Below are 23,412 nucleotides of genomic sequence, written 5' to 3'. Positions count from 1 at the left end.
TATTGATTAAAGTTCTCATAATTCATGCATGAAAGGGTTAATGTCCCACTTGAAACCAAAGTCCCATCCCCAGTTCCTCCTCCTCACTTCAGCAGCGCATTTTAACTCTCCGCTGAACTAATCTACTCTGTTTATTTTACATGGTACATAATAAGACAGCACACTCAGGTTTTATTAATTGCCAACACTCAGCTGAATACCCTACGCAGTAAAAAGATAAACATCACTGCGTTCAATCGAGTAGTACATGACTCAGGTTTTTCTTCCAGCTCAGTTGTCTGTCATGGTAGGTAGCAGCCACACTGTTTCTTACTCACACACCTGCCTTCTTTAAGTAGTTTGCAGGGATTCTGGCTGCCAAGGTATCTGCCACCTGTCTGTACAACTCAAATCTGCCACTGGATGGGGTTTTTATTTATTTTATTTATCATTTTAAGAAAGTTGGAAGTTGCCCCCACTAGAAGAGGTTTCATTTTTGATATATAGCACCACCCGGTGGTAGATCATGCAGTGTTAAGGCTCATCATAACTGACTGCATTTGTGTGTTTGCAGAGACCAAAGGAATACTGCATGCTGTGGGTGTCTGCGGACCTCCTCTCCTTCGCTGTAGTCATAGGAATATTCATTTTCCAGAAGTAAGTACTGTCCCAAACTGTGTTCAAATCATTACAGTAAGTGTTTATAAAAGACTAGAGTACTTTGTCAATGCATCAGGACAGTAAACGCTGCTCTCTGTTTCCAACATGCATCACTAATCACCAGTAGTGTTTAATCTTCCCTCACACACACCCTCACCTCTTTTTTAGCGTTTTGTTTTGAGATGCTGTATACAACTGTTTTTTTTTCTTGCAGACCCATTTTTTATGTGACAAGTCATCATGACCCAATTCACACTTGTGTATGACAGTGAGAAGAATGAATTTCTGATCATTTCTACTGCCACATCCAAATACAAAGTCAGCCATTTTGAAGAGATGTACATTTAATAAATCACAGCTTTGCTTCATGCATATTTAATACATATATACTTAGAAATGAGACAAACAGTGCACTCAGACTTTCATTTCTTCTGTAAACTAGCCTTTCATACGAGACTTCGTCCTATAAGTATATAATGATAAATTTTGCAGAGAGCAGAAGAAATGCTGTAACCCAATTAAAATCTCCGTCAACCCGCTGTTTATAAATGGATGCTTTATACACCTCCATGTGGAATACTTAAAGAGAACAACAGAGAACAGAAAGAGCTGTTTCTTTGTGTGTGTAAATAATTTTTTAAATTAAGTTATCAGCAGTTTTATAATGAAAGGCAGGAAAAATACATTTTAAGCTAGATTTGTAGCTGCTATGATGACTTTTGCCCCCCCCCCCCCCCCCCTTTGAACCTCTGTGTGACTGCAAGGAGGCATAGAAGATGAAGGTATACTGAATATATGAGCCCGTCCTCTAAAGGCTCATGTGTTGTTATGTTGCTGGTCCCATTATATATGAGTGCACTTGTGTTTGTTTGGAAGTCGAATGCAGACCCAGACGGCCTTTCCTCTTCCTGCCGCCTCTGGGATGGTTGAAGTTTTCCTTCCACAGTGCGGGTTTTCTCTGCTCAGCCGAGTTCTTCTGCAGCTTCTGCTGGCTTCTAAACTGACCTCTCTTGTCTCCCGCCTTCTTTTGTCCTTTTTTGTCCTTCTGCCTCTTCCTCGTCCTTCTCTCCTCTGCCTGATGTGCATGCTCTTCTCTGCTGCATTCTGGCATCTTCTCTCAGCTATCACATGATCAGGTAACTGGGTCACCTCTTCTGACCCGCAATCTTCTCTCCTTTCACCGTCTTTGGTTATCATTCCTCTTTGATACGTTTTTCTGTCTCCTCTGTCGTTTTCGTTATTTTCCTTATTTTTCTCTTCTCTCTGTCTAATGACCTCAACCTCTGATTTTTTATTTAATTTTATTCTTTCTTTCTACTCTCCACATTTTCTTAAGTCTATCGCACCTGTATCTTTGTATTGCACTGCTGCCACTTCTCCCTTTTTTCAAGTTCAAGTCTTTATCTCAGCTTTCCGCTCACACAGCATTAATATGCACAATAGTAAGTCACCAATGAAATTATAAATTTATTATGTATCTCACTGAGCAGTGGGAGTACTTAATGTCCAAAGTGAACTAAGTACATGCATTTATCAGGGGACTCTTGCAGGACTGGCTATTACTAATGCTGATGATCTAAACCCTTGCTTGTTTGCATTTCTTTTTTTCTAAAAGCCTCTGTGCATTAGTCAAGGCTGATTTTGACTAATGCACTTGAGTTAATTTAATTGAAATCAAGCCTGTTTTCATTAAAGCGATGACGTACTTTCACGTACAGGGATTGAACTCTTGACTTCTTGTGTGAGTCAGAGACTGATCTTCTACTCAGGCAAAGGATGATACTGAGCAAAAGAAGAAAATCTGTACTTTTTTACTCATGAGATATTTAATAGATACAAACTATAGGTTCTCCAGTCTGCGTCCAGTGAACACTCCAGCTTTAGCTTTGCATAATTTTGGACAGCATCAAATATGTCTTTCAGATACTGAAACCCTATAATTTTTAATCACTTAGAATTTTAGAATTTACACATCTAAAACACTGGTATGAAATACTGCAAGTTCTATATGTTAACATGACATAACTCAAAATCTTGACTTGTTCAAGACATTGTCTTCAGTTTTGAAATCAGTGTACCTAAATTTTGATTTATGGGATATCAGGTGTTTATCCCTGAGAAGCAATATTTATGACCAGTTTAATCAGTGAGGCCAGTGATTAAGGTTTAGAATAGATACACTGTATATTATGCTAAAACTGAAAAAATCTTGATGTTAAATTTTAGAATAAGTCCGTACTGTGCTGAAATTCCTTTATGTCGACTATGGAATAAAAATGTATAATCCAATATTTCAATATTTAAGTTATCGTCAGTTTTCAAATTCAAGTGGTGGGATTATTAGTACATAAATAATCAGTAAACAATTACTCAGAATGTGCGACTAGTGAGACTGTGCTGTACACAAAACCAGAGTAAGTATTATGAGAGGCAGTGACATTAGAGCCAGATCAGCATCTTTTCATACAAGTTTCCCTTTAGTTCAAACCTCAGGACTGACAGTCGGTTTGAGGAATCGGTTCAATAATCAGATCAGACCTCTATGGTCCAGTTTCCATTGTCCAGGTCCCTCCTATAGGAGCAGAGGCAGCAGTACTTGTTGATATCATCCTCGTCCAGAGGCGACTTCTGACCCGTCATGTGACCCTGCAGGTATCGGACAAGCGGCATGCGCAGCTACAACCCTGAGCAGATCATGCTGAGTGCAGCCGTCAGGAGGTCGAGCCGAGACATCAACGTCATGAAGGAGAAACTCATCTTCTCTGGTAAGGTTCCCAGGCTGAGGCCAGGAACATAAATGGTTTTGCATTTTTGGATGTTTTGTGACGTGTCGCTGTTTGAGCAGCTGAACTTACCAACCCACGTGTTGTACCGATTGACAAACAGAGCATTTCTCACACTGAAAAACTCAAAGGAGGCGATCGGAGAGTGGGCTGCTCATCCAGCATGTGGTTCCATCTCAGCATGCGTCTGTCTGAGTGTCTGTGAATGTTCTTCCTCCTCTTCCTCCTCCTCTCTCCCCTGTTAAAGGTCAACCCCAGTAGCCGCCTGCCTCCTTTGTGTGATGTCCACCACCTCCTCTCCATCCTACCTCTCCATCTTCTCCGAGCAGCGCCTCTACCTTTCCCCACACATCCATTTCCATCCCTGTGTCTCCCCTTCATCCATTCATCCTTCACACACCTCACCTCCCCCTCAGTCCTCCTACTGGGAGATGTCATCCAGTGTAGGGGAGCTTATAGACGCCCCGCTCTGACATCCTCTAGTGCTGGGGGTGAAAGGTAAGTCCGACAGCCACGAGGATTCTCTCCATCAGTTTTAATTCATGCTCTTTTTGTTTGAAGTGTGAACTGCTGTGGTTTGACATTTGTGCTGTTTGCTTTATCGATTTTTATAATTGCTAAAGCACAATTTCTGAAATCTACACACACAAATCAATACACACAATCAAACACTTCAAGCAAAACCCTTGAAACTCTTCTAAAAATCCTGTTTTTCTCACAACATGACACAAATGACAAGCAAATAGTTCTTCTCATATGCCAACTGCGTGCTAAAAATAATAGTCTTTGGTATTTTCATTCATAGCAACACAGAAATGCTTTCAACACAATAAGGTATATGTTATGAAGTGGGTTAGTTAAAAACCAGACCTGAATCCAGTTGAGGATTTGTTTTTGGACTTGAAAAGGGCTGTTCATGCCTGATCCCTGTGCAACCTGACAGAGCTTGAACTGTGTTGTAAATTAGAATGTAGTAAAATTACAGTGTCTAGATGTACTGAGACCGACTCAGTGCTGTGACTGTGGCCAAAGGTTTATTAAACACTGATATAAAGGGGTCATTACATTATAGAATTTAATGAATTGACATTTTGTTTCAATATGTTGACATTAAAAAGCTGTTTCAGTAAATTATTGTCAAAACAGTGAATCATATTGAACAAATGAATATTAAATATAATGTCTAAAAGGAATTAAAGGAGAAAACATCCAAGAGGGTGGTTGTTTTTTTATCAGTGCTGCATCTCATCTACATTGCAGATTGTAGTAACATGAAAGCACCACATGATGGCAATATCTGTCATAGTAATTCCCCTTTAAAGAAACAAATGGCCTCTGACTGAGACAAAGTCAAAGTGACTCTTACAGCACAAACGGGAGTGGATCTGTATGACTCATTCTGCTTCTCAAACAGATGGAAATGGAAATAAAGGCCTGGCTTTAGTTTTAGAAGGTTTATCTGAAAAAAGCCCTGTATTAAAGAGCATGGTTATTATTTAGTCGATCTATTAAGGAGGCAGTAATCTTAATATTCCTATAATATTATATCCTATAATGTTCCTATCCTTATTTCCTATTAGTTGTAATCATTAATCTCCTGTAACACAAACACCTCTTCCTCTAACTTTGTCTCATACAATGTTGTTTATTATTGTGCAGACCAAAGGTAACCACTTGAATCCTATATAGTCCTCAACCTCTCATTTCCATGTGACCTCTGTGGTTCCGCATGTTTCATAGTGCATTCTGGGTGCAAGTGTTAGAGTACAATAGGAATGTTGAACAAACAATGCACACAAGCTTTCAGTTTTGAATGATATGTCTAATGTAAATGGCATCAATGCGCTTTTCTAGTGTATACCAGATGATGTGCGGGATTTAGTGATTTTTTTTTTCAATCATGATGTCATAAATTATTATTATTATTATTATTATTATTATTATTATTTTTAATCATTATGTCGTAAATTCCGGGTGACACGGTGATGCAGTGGTTAGTACTCGTGCCTCACAGCAAGAAGGTCCTGGGTTCGATTCCAACACCAGTCGACAGGGGGTGGGACCTTTCTGTGTGGAGTTTGCATGTTCTCCCCGTGTCTGTGTGGGTTCTCTCCGGGTACTCCTGCTTCCTCCCACCATCCAAAGACATGCACTGATAGGTTAATTGGTTAATCTAAATTGCCCATAGGTGTGAATGTGAGAGTGATTGTTTGTCTCTATATGTCAGCTCTGAGATGAACTGGCGACTTGTCCAGGGTGTACCCCGTCTTCACCCCTATGTAGCTGGGATAGGCTCCAAGCGACCCCTGTGACCCTAGTGAGGATAAAGCAGGTTCAGAAAATGAATGAATGAATGAATGTCATAAATTCCAGTTTTTGTGCCTCAGCAATTACAAAAACAAAATGTCAGCTCAGTGGTTTTCCAGCGCTCTTGACTGTTTTTGTTGTCCTTTGGCGTCCTCCAGAGGTGAGTAATGGAGTGGGCAGCGCCGAGGAGCTGTACGCAGACAACGGCTACGACTGCTACACCAACCAGGGCATCAGCCAGTGATGGAGACTCATATCCCATCAAAAATCCCAGCGGCCTGCTCCTCCTCAGTTTACAACACATTCTCCTCCCTCTCCTGCTGATTTTCTGACAGACTGCTGTACCTGATGGAGACAACTAGCACCCACCCACTCTGTGTACATTCTGTGTATATATTTTTTTCCTTTATTTGTCAGACATACTGTGTTTTTCATGGTACACGAGCACTTTTTATTGATCAAATCCGCCAAATCTCTGGCCTCGACTCACGTGTCTAAATGTCAGAGAGGCTCCACAAGTTATCACGGCTTCTGTTTCTTTTTAAAGACGGATTCATTAAAGCTGATTTTCCAAAGCTGATCTTCATTTTTGTTAAACAATGTAAGTGAAAGTGCAAGGCTTTTTAATTGCGGCATGAGACGAAACGCTTCCAGTTCATATCCTACTGCTTGCCCTCTATCGCACTCCTGTGTGCTGACATTCAGAGTAGAATGACACTAATATTTATATGAAAAAAATAATAAAACCAAAAAAAAAATGACCAAGCTGTTTACAGAAGCCCTGCCTTCTCCTCCAAGTGAAATATTCACACGGTGTATGTAAGATAATTAGATGGAGGCTGAACGCCTGCTGCCCTACGTTTGATCAGTGCATGTTAACAGTAATGAGCATATCAAATGACATGTGAGCTGTGCTCCTAGGAAAAAGACACTAGTGGAAATGGTGTTTGATGATCTGTGCTGTCTTTATGGTTCATGTGAATGTTTGAATTTTTTTTTTTATGATGTGTATCGTGTGTTTTCTGGCCGGGAATGTATTTTTTTATGCCGAGTGCAGTGCTATGTTGAGTGTTATTGTACATAAAAGATGAATTGATGTGTGAAATTGACAAATGTGATGACGTTGAACTGCTTACTGGTCACAACAGAAATAGTTTGGCCCCTGTGGAAGTCCTTTGACTTCCCACACGATACGAGGTGCAGTCACGTTGCTGTATTTTAGCATCGACAAACTAAATGCATCGTAATGTTGGCTGCTGGTGTTAAACTGAACCTGCTGTAAAGGAAATGAAGTTGATGCTAAAATGTGAAAATTTAGCTTTAAGCTACTGAAGGGATGCGAAATGGATTGTGTTTTTCTTTTTTTTTTTTTTTTTTTTTGGTATTATTGTGCCTCAGAATTAAACATTGAAAATTCTTCTAAGACTGGAGTCTACTCATTTTTGTCAAAATAAAAAAAAAAAAAAAATTACTGATGAAGTTCGACATGAATATGGAGGACTGAACCTGCCATATTGAAAAATATGTACAGAAATAGAAAAATGGCTTGATAAATTCATTTCTCTACCATTTATCTATTTTGTCCTTATTTATATTTTTCCTTATTTAACTTTTATCCCTGCATTTATTTCTGTGTTGCTTTCTATTTACATTTTCTTCAGTATTCCCCCTTTTGCATTTTCTTCCTCTAATTCTGTCACCTATTTATTTCTGCGTTGCTTTCTATTTACATTTTCTTTGTCTCTTATTTACTTCTATATTTTATCTGACATCTTATTAATTTATTGGCATTTTTTTTATTATTCATAGTCATATTTACCTCTTCAGTATTCCCCCTTTTGTATTTTCTTCCTCTATTTATTTATGCGTTGCTTTTTATTTACATTTTTTCTTTATCTCTTTTCTTATTTATTTCTATACTTATTTCATCTGACATCTTATTAATTTATTGCCATTTTTTTAATTCATAGTCATATTTACCTCTTTCCCCATTTGCGTTTTCTTCCTCTATTTATTTCTGCTTCACCTTTTTATTCCTGCTTGTCCTTTTTCTATTTCTGTATGCATTTATGCCTCATTAGGCAAATGAGGGGGGCGGTCTTTAAAGGCATGTCCTTAGGTCAGCTCTTCTCCTATTGGTTAATTATATTCTTATAATTAATAGATTATACACAGTGTAGTGTGGTATGTGCTTTCTCCTCTTTTAACACCAGCCCATAAAAAGTTTACTGAGAGCCCTCCCTTCTACTTTCATCAGCGTATCACTTTGAGCTCCTATTATGCAAATGAAATCACAGCTCTGTAAACCATATGTAAATGCAAAACACAGACAAAATTACAGTCATGAATTTGATCAACAGCATTTTGATAATCAGAGGAGTAAGTGAAGGTATCTACACATAAACAAACTTCTGACTTTCTGGACACATTTTACAATAGAGGGCTTTACACACTGATCACAAAGCCCAGCAGAGTAACTTCTTTTAGTGCAACACTAATTGATAATATTTTTTACAAATGTACTGGAGAATAATATTAATAGCGGCCTGGTGATAAATGATATAAGTGACCATCTACCTCACAGGTGTCAAACAGGCGGCCCGGGGGCCAAAACCAGCCCGCGGAATGAATTTGCAAAGTGCAAGTTAGGGCATCAAACTCAAAAATAATATCATAATAACCTATAAATAATGACAACACCAATTTTTTCTCTTTGATTTAGTGCAAAAAATATTAAATTATGGAAATATTTAAATTAACAAACTATCCTTTAACAATAAAATGTGAAAAACCTGAACAAATATGAACAACCTGAAATGTCTGAAGAAAATTAAATGCAATTTTAACAATTTTCTGCCTGTTACTAAATGTTTTGTGCCTTTGTAGATCTGATCCGTAATGCACATGTAAATATGATAAGTCGAGGCATAATATTGATAAAACTGAACTTATATTTCTTTACAAATTTTATTTTATTCAGGTTATTTACATCCTTTTTCTTTGGATAGTTTGTAAATGTAAACATTGGCATCATTTAATGTAATTTTTTGCTCTAAAACAATTTGGAGTTGTCGTTATTTATTGGCTATCATGCTATTATTGTACTGGTCCGGCCCATTTCAGGTTAAATTGGGCTGAATGTGGCCCCTGGAAGAAAATGAGTTTGACACCCCTGATCTACCTGTTTTTGCAACATTTAATTACAAACTGATGCAAAGGGAAAATGTAAACAGAAAGCAAAGCAGAAATAAATGCAGGGATAAAAATTAAGTAAGGAAAAATATAAATAAGGACAAAATAGATAAATAAATGGTACAGAAAGTAATTTATTAAGCCATTTTTATATTTCTGTATATATTTTTCAATATGGCAGGTTCAGTCCTCCATATATAAAAGGGTGTGAATTAACTAAAAACACAAACAAAAGTTGAGAATTGTATTTTAATGCGCTGAAAAAGCATATAACAGTTAAAGGTTGTTGTTTTTTTTACATTGCTGGACTTATAGTGAGTAACATTTAGTACAAAAATAGACCTAAGACATTTACTGTTAAATGATTTCTTCAGTATCAAAGGGAAACCGTGTAGCTTAGAATGACTTCATGAAGGCTCTGTTACAGCAACATTACAAAGAAAAATACATTGAAAACAAACTCATATGGCATTGGCAAGAAAATCTCCTTAAAAGAATGTATTTACCTTGGTCTGTGTATTACAGGTGTTACATTTTCAGATAAATTTATTTTGATACATTAACAGATATTTTTTTCCATTATCGTTACATAAACATGTCCAGTTGCAGGCATTCTGACACCGAAATCCACAAAATCCGGTGCATCAAACATAGTGAATGCGACTCCGACGTTTCTCAGTAATAGAGACGACAACAAACACACAAGGCACATAAATGCTTTGGTCTTGCCGTGGGAATACCAGAGTGGACCTACCCCTCCACAGCAGCAGAAGCAGGCCGATGCATTCAACTCTGATATTAAATGAAAAAAAAAAAACAAAAAAAAAAAACCTTAAACAAAAAAAAACTAAAGCACAACGACATGAAGCTGGCCAACAAATGGAAGTCCTCAAAGTGCAACAAGTGTCTCCTTCTCTTTCTCTGTGGAAAATGATCCACTCTTTATTCTGTCCAAAGGTACCTGTGATTCTGTTACAGTACAGGGTCAGTGTTAAGGCTGTCTCCAACGGGCACCTTCATCTGACGGATAAGTCTCTACTTAACCACAACAAAAAACCCTTCCTTTATGAGGCCTGTTTCTCTACCTTCTGTACCAATAACCTTTGACAAATGAGACCACTTCACTGGGCCTCGTCTGAAATGCTTCCATGCTTGGCACAACGTAGCAGCTCTGAAAAGGCACACACACTCGCACACACTAATTCACTCAGACATACAGTTCATGGAAATAAATAAATAAATAGATGGAAATGTGCTGATCAGTCTTTAAATCCGTACAAAGTGGTTGTTCCCTGTTGTGAATGATACTGAAGTGTGTCCGACTGGAGGTGGTTACTGAATGAAACAGCAGTTATGTCACAGAGGAGGCCTCTGTTTCACATTACATAACCTCTCCTGTTCTTCTGCCAGGACTTCACACGTTACCAGATGGGAATATGTTTGATGGAATGTCAGCATGATTCAATATGTCGTCTCCAATTTCTTCATGAACCACTATTGCCTGGCACAGATACAAAGGAGGAGGAAGTTAAAGACCCTGAATATCTTCACCTCATCATTTTAGCAACTCAGTCCTCTGCTGTGCAAAGCCCGCATTAGAGCACATATTTAATTAAGCGCATTAGAGAAGCATGGAGCAGTGAGTCTCATCTGTGGGCTTTGAAGCACTTTATCGTACAAAAACCTTGTTGATGTTCAGTTCAAGTTCGTCTTGCGTAGGTGTCTGTTGGGGATCTCTATAGCGCTCACTTGTAACGGCCAGGAGCCGCCCATGATGCCGGCCTGAATGGCCACACCCGTGACCACCGCCAAGTCGGGGTCCACGGACGTGTTGGGCTCCTTCCCAAAGAACTCACTGATGAGCCGTCTGATCCGTGGTATCCGGGTCGACCCTCCCACCAGAACTATCTCGTCCACATCTTCTTTCTCTAAGTGACCTTCGGATAAAACCGTCTCCACGGGGGTCAGAATCTTCTGGAAAAGGTCCTCATTAAGCTCCTCGAACAGCTCGCGAGTGATCACGGCCTGGAACATCACCTTGACCGGAGCGGACGAGTCCGAGGTGTCGTGTGTGTGAAGGTGCAGGGGAACCCGTACGGTGACGCTGGGGTACAGGGTGAGGTTGAGCTTGGCGGCCTCCACAGCCTGTCGCAGACGGTGGATGTCCTCTTTGAGCGTGGGTGGGACGCCGTACTGCTGTCGGACTCGCTCTGTTGTGTACTGAAGCAACCTTTGACTGAAGTCTTGACCTCCCAGCTTGTTATTACCTGCAGTAAAATGTCATTCATTTAATTAAATACCTCTTTTCTTATGGGCAAGAAACTGAACATAACAGTCACAGATATAAATATTTAATTGGATTATTGTGTGAATTTGATATCAAATATAAGAGAAAAGTCAACCCTGATGTTTTACTTACATGTAAAAAGATTACAATTTAAGAAATAATGTTAGAATTTGCCTGCACACATTCTCTTAATTTGAGAGAATATTTGTGGATCATGTCACATGTAACATTCATGATCATATAACACTAAAAAAATGTTTACAATTGTTACTAAATTGTTAATAAATATTACCAAGAATCATGACTAATAGACATTGCTGTAGACAATTACAATAGACACTAATGGAACACCATTGTTCTGAAGTGAATTAATGCGTCAACCATGTTACTCAAGTCAACTTCCTCAAGTGTCACAATGTTGTAACCACCAGGAGAAGTTTGGTTAATATTGCAAGAAGAAAAATTAAACAGAAAAAAAAAAAAACAGAGAGGATTATTTAGAAAAATCAAATATGTTTTCAGTTTATATGTGGTCAGTACTGTAAAAAATGCATAATATTTTCATTTAAAGTCAACTAACGTAGATCAAATATTGAATATTTCCTATTCTTTTGTTGTTTACACTAATTGCCATTTTCAGTCTTTTTAACCCATATATGTCACTGACCCTTAAGAATCCCATTTCAGCTTAAAGAGGAAAACCTGGAATAAAGGAGTGATATTTTAGGCCTTTGGGTGTTTCTCAAAGTCAAACCTTCATTTACATAAAAATACAGCATAACTTTAGGCCAGACAAATCCAAAGTCCAGGATCCTTCCAAGGACCGAGTTTAAGGATGCCTCTGTGGTCACTCAGCAATCCTTGGCCCAGTTTAATGACCCACAATCCTCTGCACAAGCCTTTTAAAAATGATGGTAAATGATAAAGAGGAAACCACAACTGCAAATAAGATCTCAGTAAAGAATAAAGAACCAGTGCAAAGATCTTTTGAATTGCAGGTTATTTACATTTTATACCGGATTTCATACATAAATGCAAATCAGGGGGCTTATAGATAAAAGGAACATGTGGAGGATCTTAAAATGTATAAATACTGAGAAAAATAAAATATAGATTGCATAAAATCATATCCGGCAGTATTATGATTAAAGAATCTTTAAAATTATTAAATGAAGGTATGATAAACACTGCTGTGCCTTTATTATTTCCTTGGAAACGCATCAGTGTGTTAAATCACTGAATTGGGACCTGGAACTTTTCTTTTCCTTTCAGGAGTGTATTGATCAGTTGGCATAACTGTCTTTTGGGTCTAGAAAGGAAGTGACTTGAAAAAAAGTCACAACCATAGAAGGATCTGTGACTTTGAGGAACAGCCTTTAACTGCATCATGTTCATGTTGAGAACAGTTTGCTCATATCGGTTCCTCTTTGTTCTGTCTGTGAAACTCGTACCTGCCATGGCTCTGGTGAGGAACATGCCCCCTTGTTTGTTGAGCAGAGACACGTCCAGCGTTCCTCCCCCGAGGTCGACCACCAGCACATTGAACACGTCTACCTTGTGCAGACCGTAGGCCATGGCAGCCGCTGTGGGCTCATTAATCACACGCAGGATTTCCAAACCTGCAAGACAATTAGGGAAGCAGCGCTTACAATCTTACATTTGCATTTTTACTAAGCAAGTGCATGTGGTACAAAACTACACTCTAACTATATTGTTACTAGTGGTCAACCATAATAGTTTGTCTAAGCAGATACAGATAGCTACTAGTTACCATTAGTAAAGTTACTAATCAAGGAGACCTACAAGACCTACATGTGTGCAAATATAAAATGCAAATTGAGAATAATTCAAATGAATTGCCTCTAAACATTTAATATTAATTCCATACAAACATATGCATGGAGCTCCTTTTCCATTTCCTACACATTTACTAAAATGTTAATAAAGAACCAAAGCATCTCCCTGACGTTAAAAAGTAAAACTTAAACAACTAAAACAATTTAAAACAGAGGTTAATATCAAGTTCTGATGCAAAGTGCAGTAGAGGACTGATAACAGAAAAAGAGAGGAAGATGCATCAAATAAACAAGTAAAGCATATTGAAAGTTTCTAAAATAAATCTTAAATAGCAGATCCAAATTATGATTCAGACAAGGAATGGAACATAAACAACAAACACCAGAACTCTTTTTTTTTTTCAAAACATGACCCTACAGATGTGCAGCTTTGCCGTGGGAAACACCAGAATCATATTAAATAATTAACTGACCAGCGAGGTTAGCGGCTCTGACAGTGTAGTTCCTCTGCCTCTCGTCAAACTCAGCGGGCACTGAGATGACAGCTTTCTGGATCAGCACACCGAGCTGCTGCTCCGCCATCTTTCTCATCTTCAGCAGCAGCCGGGAACCAATGAACTCTGGGCTCACGGTGAAGGTGTGGTTGGTGGAAATCAGAAACTCTGCATTTCCATTGTTGTTGATCACCTGGTGGAAAACAAAGAGAAAGAGTCAGGATGGATACATCACAGTTCAAAGATCTTCTATTGAGGTGATTTTTAGAGTTAAAACATGCCCCAATTAGGCATTTTTCTGGGACAGGTTTAGAGAATTCTGCCCAGAAATCCAGATGAATCCAGATTCAAGCCTTGGTTGGTCTTGATTAACAGGGAGACAATCAAGTCAATCTGACACATATTGTATATCGTCAAACAAACTGATTAATCTACACTGATATGGTGATTTATAAATTATGGATGTGGGCAGAACTTAGTACAGCTGCTTATAAATATTTGACTGAGTTTGAGGGAAAATAATAAAACATAAAATCACTACCAGGTGAGGCAGCCATAGCTCAGGAGGTAGAGTAGGTTGTCCAATAACCAAAGGGTTGGCAGTTCAAATCCCACTCTGTCCTAGTCATGTGCCTCCAGTGTCACTCACACTGGTGTATGAATGGTCAGAGGGGCCATTAGGTGAAAGTGAATTAATAATGTAAAGCACTTCAGGTGCCTTGAAAAGCACTGTAGGAAAAATAAATTAAAAATCTAATCCTTTACCACCAAGATCTTTCATGGTTAGTTATAATGTTCAGTGACAGATCTATCAATACACTAATGTTAACTGAGTCAGATTTACTCATTTTGGTATTTATTAACTTGACTTAGAGCACAGGTGTCAAACATGCGTCCCGGGGGCCAAAACCGGCCCGCCAAAGGTTCCAATCTGGCCCGCGAGATGAATTTACAAAGAGCAAAATGCAAAAATTATCCTGAAAATATTAACAGTCAAGGGCATCAAACTCAAAAATAATAGCATAATAACCTAGAAATAATGACTCCAAATTTTTTTCTTGGTTTAATGTGAGAAAAATAATATGATATCATGCCTCTAAATCATGGCAACACCAATTTTTTCTCTTTGATTTATTGCAAAGAATATTAAATTGTGATATCCTTTAACAATAAAATGTCAATAACCTGAACAAATATGAACAACCTGGAATGTCTAAAGAAAAGTAAGTGCAATTTTAACAATATTCTGCTTATTTTGTGTCTTGGTAGATCTGATCTGTAATGCACATGTAGAAATCGTAAGTTGAGGCATAATATTGATAAAATTGTACTTATTTGTCTTCAGAAACTTCAGTTTTTTCCAGTTATTAACATCTTTTTTGTTTTGGATAGACATAGTTTCATCATTTCATGTTATTTTTTGCACTAAAAAGTTGGAGTTCTCATTATTTATAGGCTATTATGTTATTATTTTACTGGTTCGGCCTGCTGGAGATCAATTTGGGCTGAATATGGCCCCTGAAAGAAAATAAGTTTGACACCCCTGACTTAGAGGTTCAGTTCAACAGGTTTCCAGTGCCTAATGCTGTAAAAGTTACAGAGTGTGGCAATTTGTCACAATATTTGAGGGAAGGGGCATGGACAGTATTGGGTAGTTAGGATCCTCCCTGCTCCAGTTTATCATTATTATATTGGAGCTTAAATAACACGATCAGCCAACATACAGGGTGGGGAAGCAAAATTTACAATGAACATTTAGTTGTTTTTTTCTCAGCAGGCACTACGTCAATTGTTTTGAAACCAAACATATATTGATGTCATAATCATACCTAACACTATTATCCATACCTTTTCAGAAACTTTTGCCCAAATGAGTAATCAGGAAAGCAAACGTCAAAGAGTGTGTGATTTGCTGAATGCACTCGTCACACCAAAGGAGATTTCAAAAATAGTTGGAGTGTCCATAAAGACTGTTTATAATGGAAAGAAGAGAATGACTATGGGCAAAACTATTACGAGAAAGTCTGGAAGATACTATTAAAGAAGAATAGGAGAAATTGTCACCCGAATATTTGAGGAACACTTGCGCAAGTTTCAGGAAGCGTGTGAAGGCAGTTATTGAGAAAGAAGGAGGACACATAGAATAAAAACATTTTCTATTATGTACATTTTCTTGTGGCAAATAAATTCTCATGACTTTCAATAAACTAATTGGTCATACACTGTCTTTCAATCCTTGCCTCAAAATATTGTAAATTTTGCTTCCCCACCCTGTACATTAGAAGATGCTCTTAATTTTACCATCAATAATGTAATAATAGTAATGATGTAATTGGAGCAGCTGTGGCTCAGGAGGAAAAGTGGGTCAAAGAACTCAATCCCAAGGTTAAATGATAATGATAATGCTAGGACCTGGTAGCTGCCAAGTTTGCCTAACAGCTGGAAGTGGTTAAGAAAAACGAAGGCATCATGGAAAGATTCTGAACAGAGAAGATTCAATATGAGATAACTGATAGCATATTGCAAAAATCATCCCTGGTGCCAAAGTGACCCACAGTAGCTCCTCCTCCTCCTCCTCACCCACCTTAAACGGGTACCGGGTGCTCTCCTGCTCCAAAAGCTCCGGCTCAAATATCTTCCCGATGAACCTCTTGGCATCATAGATGGTGTTTTGCGGGTTGCTGTCGGCCAGGTCCATGGCTTCATGCCCGGCCAACACTCCAGTCTCGGTGAACGACACTGCGCTGGGGATGCTCTTCCTCCCCTCTTCATCCGCGACCACCTCCACCTCCCCGCTGCCCGGGTGGAAGACGGCGACAGAGCAGAATGTGGTGCCCAGGTCCAGGCCGATCACTTTAGGCTTTGGGGGCGGTAGGTACTGCTGGCCCAGGTATCCAGCCAGGAACAGGGCCAGGATCACCGAACCTGAGTAGGACAAGTGGACCGAACCAGTTAGCTCATGCTAGCATCCGGTAGCCGGTTATTGGAATCCACGTGAAAAAAGTGACTATTACAACTTACCAAACATTGAAATCTCCCCCGCCATCGTCAGATACTGTCGCTGAGTCTTCCAACTTTAAAAATCACAAAATGTTGGTGAAGCTGTTTAATTTGCGGTGAAATAATACCCGGACCGGCTTTGACAGCTGGCGATAAGAAACGGTGAATTTTTCAGACTACCAACAAATACACGTCAACGTTGCATGCCCTCTTGTGAATTCTGGGTAATGTAGTTGATGACGTGTTCATTCGACTTGACGACAGTACAGTAGATTCTACCATTTTACTACAATACCCATAAATGCTCACGAAAAAGGGACACGCCATGACGTAATTGCATTCGCAGCCAATCGGAAGGAGACATAAAGGGGAACGTCGTAAAGCATGAACCGAAGACGATTAAACAATATAAAAGAGGAAAAAATGAAATAAAAGAGACAGGATAATTAACACGAATTAACATTTATACTGATTATCTCATTTTATTTTATTTTATCTTAGCTTGGTTAACTACATATTATTTTTTCTTATTTTATTGGCATTTTTTTTAAACGTGTTTTCAATTATCTGTTCATCTTAATTTTTACCTCCCTCCAGCGCTTTATTGTCATTCATACATGTCTTCTTCTTTTAATTATATGTTTTTTTGTATTCTTCATTACTATTTTTTTTTTTTTTTTTTACATTCTACTTGTTCTAACCCACGTGTATTGGTTTACTGTTCATCTTAATTATTCTTAGTTAATTATTTTATGAGGTTTTTATATTTCATTTTAATAGTTTTAACTCATCGTAATGCCTGCAGTTAGAACATATCACTCTGAGTGCATGTTGTGTTTCAACCTGGAGTGGAATGTAGCAGGCCTATAAAATAAGTTTTGCTTGGTTTTAATGGTAAAATTAACAATCACTGTATATAACTTTTCAATTATTCTGTATTTTTGAGCTTTTTATAAGCTTTTTGTCATCAAATAACATTTTTAAGACCTCATACTGTTGCACTGCTGTAAGCAGTAGAGGAATTTATCTGAGTATTTTTTACTTTACTGAAGTGCATATTTGCTAAGATACTTGTATTTTTAATTTATATTTTATGCAACACATACTTTAGATGTCTTTTTTAAATCCCTTGTGGATATACTGGGGAATGTGATGTAATTTGAGAAAAGGCCTATTGTTCAGAATTTTTGACAAGTTGACTTTCCAGAAATATATGGTTCTCACAGGACAGTGACACTAAAAACATGATGATTTTATACATTTCAGTTGATTGAACTACCTAACAGATATGAAACTGTAAACATGTATGAATACAGCAGTACAATGAATCTGACAACATCACATATAATAGTGACACTTACCATTTTACTGCACAGTTAATGTCTTGAATATCACATTTTTAGAACACTTTTCTAATAATACTCATTTTACTAAAGTGTCTAAGTGCAGAATGTGTACCTCTGTGCTTCACTATGTGGTATCAGCATTTTACCCATTAAGTAAAGATTCCATTGATTCTGATTATAAAATAACTAATCAATATGTTGTAATACCTTATCCATTAGATAGTATTTGCTCTATTTTCAGTCATAATTAATATCTTAAAGCACTCATTTCCCCCTCCCTGTTAAACAATGAAGGTAAAATAAATCAACAAAAAACACATTTTAATATATTTGTATTTGTGTTGTATTTACAAAACCTCGTGAAAACACAAGACTTCGATATGAGTGCACTCAGACTCTCTCTTTCATATATACACATACAATAAAAAATAACAACATTTTATCTGTACAGTTTACATTATAGGCAAGACTTCGAGTCAAAAATCTACATTTCAGCAACATCCCATCACTTTATTTACAGAAAAACAAATGTACCAATTCAAAACTAGATGTGATGAGTTATATCAGTTGATGCAAATGTGATAAATAAAGGCTTCATATGCAAAAACACTGAATTAGAAAGTAATAAATACATTTAATGTCTTTTAAAACATCAAAAATGTCTGAAATCAAAATGTACAAGTTGATTATGTTCCTGTTAGTTAGATAAGATGACATTCAGGATCTCAGTTGTTTGTTTACCTTGTGCATGTTATACTTTTAAAAACAAAATTATTCCATTAGACAACTTTTAGCCTTACTTTATGGGTTGAGGAATGTTAATTTGACATTTAAAGATAATCATTTTCTACTTGTTGAATCTATTTTAAAATCAATGGTGTTTGGTCAAGAAAAATATCCAACTTTGTGTTCCAAAATGTCAAAGTATCCATGCAACAAATGAGCACATTAAGAATCCACAGCGTCCGTGAGCTGCTCTGAGTCTTCCTTGCTGTCTGAGCATTCAGATGGGATGAAGCAGCCCGAGTCCCTGGGGCAGTCGCTGTCTTCTTCCTGTGGACTGTGGGAGGATTTGTGCTCTTCTGAATCCCTGACCTCATCACCTGCAGCCACAAACCACAAAAAATGTCATTAGATGACAAGTTTCCAACCACATCGCAGAAGACAAAATCTGGGACAAGTGGAGTATGACGTCACTATTTTTACATGTAATCTGACTGATCATAAAAACAGCCCAGTAATTCCCTGACACATTTCTGAGCCGCAGAAATATACGTTTTGTCATCTCTCATTCAAATTTTAAGGACAATGTTAATCAGTCTGTTCCTATTGATTTCATATCTCTTTCTTTGCCCTGCAGTTCAGCCTGTTGCCTTCATTAGTGAACATCCCTGTGCTGGGACCAGTAAAGTTTCAGTTTGGTTTTCATTTATATCTCATCTTATATAATAATTCCTATTTAAAATAGTGCTTTTTAAAAATACATCACATGGACAAAAGTATTGGGACACATCATACCTACAGCTTGTAGGACTTCACATTCACTTTGATCTTAAATCTTAACATGATAAAAAAAAAAAATAATAATATTGGTTGTTTTTATAGCTATGATGATAAATGTCACATCAATGTCTTTTCTTTTTTTTACATTTAAATGCTGTTTTTCTTCCTGAATGAGAGGTGGAGGAACAAGATGATTACTTGTTATTACTGATTATTTATGGTAGGAAAGTGACAAGTATTTTAGAAAACTAGTGGTACAATAATTAAATAAATTATAAGGTCAGAAAATTTCTGCACTAAGCAAAGGAAGTAAAAACTAATTCTGGAACATTTTGTAGATGACAATGAAAAACAAAACTAATCATGAAAATGAAATAAAGCCATGTGTCATTGAAGCTCAGCCTCCTGTTAGCACTGAAGCACCTGAATTCAGTGTGTTCTAATAGTTTAGTTCATATAGAATATGGATGTACCAGAGTTTCAAGATGTTATTAAAGATATAAATACTTCTTGACTTTATGACTGACAAAGGTTCCTACTTTAAACATCAGTTAGAGGGGGCACTAGGGTTACTACAGGTTAGTACAAAACTAAAACAAATGGAAAAAAAATAGCTATAAGAAAAATAAACTAAATTAAAAATCTACATTGAACAACAGTGCACCGATTGAAACCAAATGGAAAATACTTTAGTTTATTTCAATTTGCCTTTTGATTGCTATATTACCAACCTTTAATTAAGTTTTTTTTCATAGTGCTGAAAAAAAAAAACTAACCTAAAATGCATCAGTTCCTCAATTGAAACTGAATTCATATCAAAAATCCACGTGAAAAACATGGGAAAACTAGTAAAAATTTCAGAACTGTGCTAAATCAAACATTATTTCTTCATGTGTCAATACATTTTTCTTCTTTCACTATATGTCGATTAAATTATGACTTACAAAAATTCTAATTTTCTGGATTTAGAGGACATTTATTACATGAATAATAACACTATCAGATGTAAGTTAAGAGTCAGAGTGGTCCTTTTACAGTATGAGTGTTGCCTGTTTTCTTTGAACCACCCTCTTAAACCTGGACATGTGTGTTTGGTTTGCCGTGTCCTAGTGACCCAGATACTAAAATTTGTTGCGCAGGTGTGACTCTACAAAAAAGCACCACAGCTACATGCCTTCCTGTTGGAAACATTTGGACTCTGTAACAAACTGAAACCATGCAACAGAAAAACACCATTTTATTCTGTCATGTTTTTTCACCAATAGCAGGCACTAATCCTCATGTCCAGGTTGAAACCACTACACTAATGGAGTTCAGCTTGATTAAATTACTGCCATCTCATGTAAAGTCAACAGGCTTGGCAGAAACACGCTGCAGCCGCTGCCATCTGTTTATATAGTCACAACAAAGGGAAACTAAAATCATCTTTAACTGTCAAACATGCAGTTAAGAAAACATTAGCAGCATAAAATGTGAGCGGACTGAACAAAACTAGCACATGTGCACAGTTCCTTCTTTGTACAGGACACAAGTTTAGTTTTCATTCATCCTGACAATAATCAGCCTTCTGGTTGAAGACATCAGATTACAGGAACACCTTCTGTCCTCTTAAGCACTTTCTATCTGACTAACAGGAAATCACTGATAAGCCTCTCACAGCGCACAGGATGTATTTCGGTTCAGTGTGGCACAAACGTCTCAGTTTTTATCAGCTATTTTACATTCCAGTTTTCCACTAGTAATGAACGTACCACTCATTTCAGACACATCAGTGATAATCAGTACTGATAGAAGTAAACTAGTACTGGTATTTGGGTCATATTTATGAGTAATTAAAAGGTGATTAAATTAGTGTGAATGTATTTATTAACTGAAAGTGTGGAATATGGGTTTATATGTTTAGTGTTTGCATTTCTACATAGGTAAAGCCACTGAATCATAACCAAATTAACTAATGTATAGGTGTCAAACATGTCAAATCCAGCCTTCCAAAGGGTCCAGTCTGGGATGAATTTGTGAAATGCAAAAATTACACTAAGATATTAACAATCCTTTTAGTTCAGGTTCCACATTCAGACCAACTCAATCTCAAGTGGGTCAAACCAGTAAAACACTATCATAATAACAAATAAATAATGACAACTCCAAATTTTTCTCTTTGTAAATGTAAATATTTTCATGTATTTACACTAAAACAAAGTATAATTTTGCAAAAAAAAAATGTGAATCACCTGAACAAATATGAACAACCTGAAATGTCCTAAGAGAAATAAGTACAATTTTAACAAGATTCTGCCTGTTATTAAATGTTTTCTGTGATTGTAGATCCACTGTAATCTGTAAGTTATAAAGTACATGTGTAAATGATAAACTGATGCAGAATATTGTTAAAATTACACTTATTTTTTCAGTTTGTTCATGTTATTCACATCTTTTGAAAGGATAGTTTGTAAACCTGTTCATAATGTAAATTAACTTTTTTTCGCTCTAAAACATAGAGAAAAGTTTGGAGTTGACATTATTTATATATTATTATGTTATTATTTTACTGGTTGGGCCCACTTCAAATCAAATTTAGCTGAATGTGGCCCCTGAACTAAAATGAGATTGACACCCCTGAACTAATGTCACATGAGGCTGAGAGGATTTTCCTTTTTGAGGCTGAAAGATGTCTAGTAAATAGATTCTAAAATGTATGTGCATGTTTGAAATGTATTTAGTGACATTTGGAGGCATTTTGTCAAAGTTTTCAGTTCACAGCAGCAAAAATAAACAGTGTCATAATAAAAGGGAGTCTAATGCTGCCATACATGAAATATAAAGATAACACACCAATAAGGCTGAAATTCTAAAATCATACACAGATAGCTGATCCTGATCCTAATGCAGCAAAAGGACGCACAGAACAAATGAGGATGTCAAGAAATAACCACAAGAGCAGAGCTGAACAGGTGAGCACTTCCACCTAATGCTCTTTATTTAACACTGATTCATAAAGTGGTTAATGGTCCTGTTTGTATGTGTGTGTTTACTGACTCATACTGAAACCAGTCAGATACACAACTCACCTCAGTGACATAAATTTGATGTAGTTTGCAAAAAATGACTGAAAACGGTGACTTTTTGCTCTGAATTTTAGTACTGATACTTTATGTAATTATTTAATAATTACGACCATATTTTCAGATACTGACATGATATGTGTTTGCATTTATCCACTTGAATGAATACAAGAAAAAATTAACACTAAAGTTGCTCCTCAAATGTTGAAATAATGTTAAGCAATGAGTTTTTGCAGTTATGCCCAAGAATGCGGACCTTATGATTCATGCAAAAATTCTACTGAACTGAGAAGAAATTAGGCAACGAAATTATTTCTAATCATTTTGTGCAATATAAGTTTGATAAAGACTGTTTTATTGGAAAATATCAGTTTCAGGAGTATCTGAGACTCTTACTGTTATTTGCAATGATCAGCTGACTGTATATAGATACATTTTTGACACTAATAAAGCAGTTCTTTGTCATTTATTCTGTCATTCCCTGGTTTGTTTCTGACCTTCTGTGTATCTGCAGTCAGCAGCAGCAAGAAGCTTGCGTCTGTGTTCGGGGTCTTTGACGTTCAGCTCTATTAGGTGTTTCTCCTGCAGGTGCATCAGGTCCTCCACCGTCTGGTAGCCATTTAGCAGTAGGGCAGATGCATACTCCTGCAACAGCAAACAGATCATCCATCATCATACTCAATAAAACCCCCAGTGGTGTGAACAGTTTGTCTTAAAGATCATAAATTAGACATGATGGAGAATAGGTAATGTCCAGGTTTATGATATGAAGTCATGTGAAACTGTGAAATGACTTATTGTTTTATTTTCTTGATTAATTTTTTTTTAAAGTGTCACCAGTTGTTTAAGTACATGATAAGTCGTCTGAAGTCTTTGTTCTGTCCTTGCTGGAGTGTTACTTTCTCTAAAACCGGACATTTCTGAATGAACTGAAACCCTGGCGTCTCAGGTAAATACTTTCTGTTCTCACCTCAAGATTCAGACGCTCCAGCAACTCCAGCAA

General features: G+C 37.1%; 3 protein-coding genes across 9 annotated transcripts in view; 1 reads left to right on the top strand and 2 right to left on the bottom strand.

The window, feature by feature from the left end:
- Positions 1–7,146, top strand: part of gdpd5b (glycerophosphodiester phosphodiesterase domain containing 5b) — a 48,214-nt gene extending 41,068 nt beyond the window's left edge. The window contains exons 14-18 of one of the 4 annotated variants that reach the window (XR_003937127.1): positions 554–636; positions 1,761–1,775; positions 3,292–3,404; positions 3,670–3,920; positions 5,888–7,146. Coding sequence is in view for 2 of the 4 variants with exons in the window: in XM_030152305.1 (XP_030008165.1) it covers positions 554–636; positions 1,761–1,775; positions 3,292–3,404; positions 5,888–5,973 (297 nt within the window). In the remaining 2 variants the exon portion in view is untranslated. The remainder of the gene's footprint in view (positions 1–553; positions 637–1,760; positions 1,776–3,291; positions 3,405–3,669; positions 3,921–5,887) is intronic. The other 3 variants (XR_003937128.1, XM_030152305.1, XM_030152306.1) reach the window with 3 other exon arrangements.
- A 2,005-nt stretch (positions 7,147–9,151) lies between these two features.
- hspa13 (heat shock protein 70 family, member 13) lies at positions 9,152–16,701 on the bottom strand. The gene is made up of 5 exons (XM_030152839.1): positions 16,520–16,701; positions 16,083–16,423; positions 13,478–13,691; positions 12,660–12,827; positions 9,152–11,188 (listed from the first exon to the last, which is right to left on the bottom strand). Exons 1-5 carry the CDS (start codon positions 16,542–16,544, stop codon positions 10,617–10,619), a joined length of 1,320 nt encoding a protein of 439 aa, XP_030008699.1. The 5' UTR covers positions 16,545–16,701; the 3' UTR covers positions 9,152–10,616.
- A 1,447-nt stretch (positions 16,702–18,148) lies between these two features.
- Positions 18,149–23,412, bottom strand: part of samsn1a (SAM domain, SH3 domain and nuclear localisation signals 1a) — a 34,154-nt gene continuing 28,890 nt past the window's right edge. For 3 of the 4 annotated variants that reach the window (XM_030152107.1, XM_030152109.1, XM_030152110.1), the window contains exons 13-15: positions 23,380–23,412; positions 22,907–23,054; positions 18,149–18,947 (exon numbers count right to left, since the gene is read on the bottom strand). The exon at positions 23,380–23,412 is cut by the window's right edge and continues 180 nt beyond it. In XM_030152107.1, the coding sequence (XP_030007967.1) occupies positions 18,793–18,947; positions 22,907–23,054; positions 23,380–23,412 (336 nt within the window). In that variant the 3' untranslated portion in view covers positions 18,149–18,792. Of the gene's footprint in view, positions 18,951–22,906; positions 23,055–23,379 lie in introns of all 4 variants that reach the window. The other variant, XM_030152108.1, reaches the window with a different exon arrangement.

The sequence above is a fragment of the Sphaeramia orbicularis genome, chromosome 13 (genome assembly GCF_902148855.1).
Source record: "Sphaeramia orbicularis chromosome 13, fSphaOr1.1, whole genome shotgun sequence".
Classification (NCBI taxonomy): domain Eukaryota; kingdom Metazoa; phylum Chordata; class Actinopteri; order Kurtiformes; family Apogonidae; genus Sphaeramia; species Sphaeramia orbicularis.
The sequence above is the reverse complement of the archived record's forward strand: the minus strand, read 5'-3'. Positions and strand labels throughout refer to the sequence as shown.

Coding starts and splice junctions, on each gene's coding strand:
- hspa13 (XM_030152839.1), bottom strand. CDS start 16,544: ATGGCGGGGGAGATTTCAATGTTTG. Junction 13,692..16,082: donor GCACCCGGTACCCGTTTAAG/GTGGGTGAGGAG, acceptor GTTTTCCACCAG/GTGATCAACAACAATGGAAA. Junction 11,189..12,659: donor CCTCACCAGAGCCATGGCAG/GTACGAGTTTCA, acceptor ATTTTACTGCAG/GTAATAACAAGCTGGGAGGT.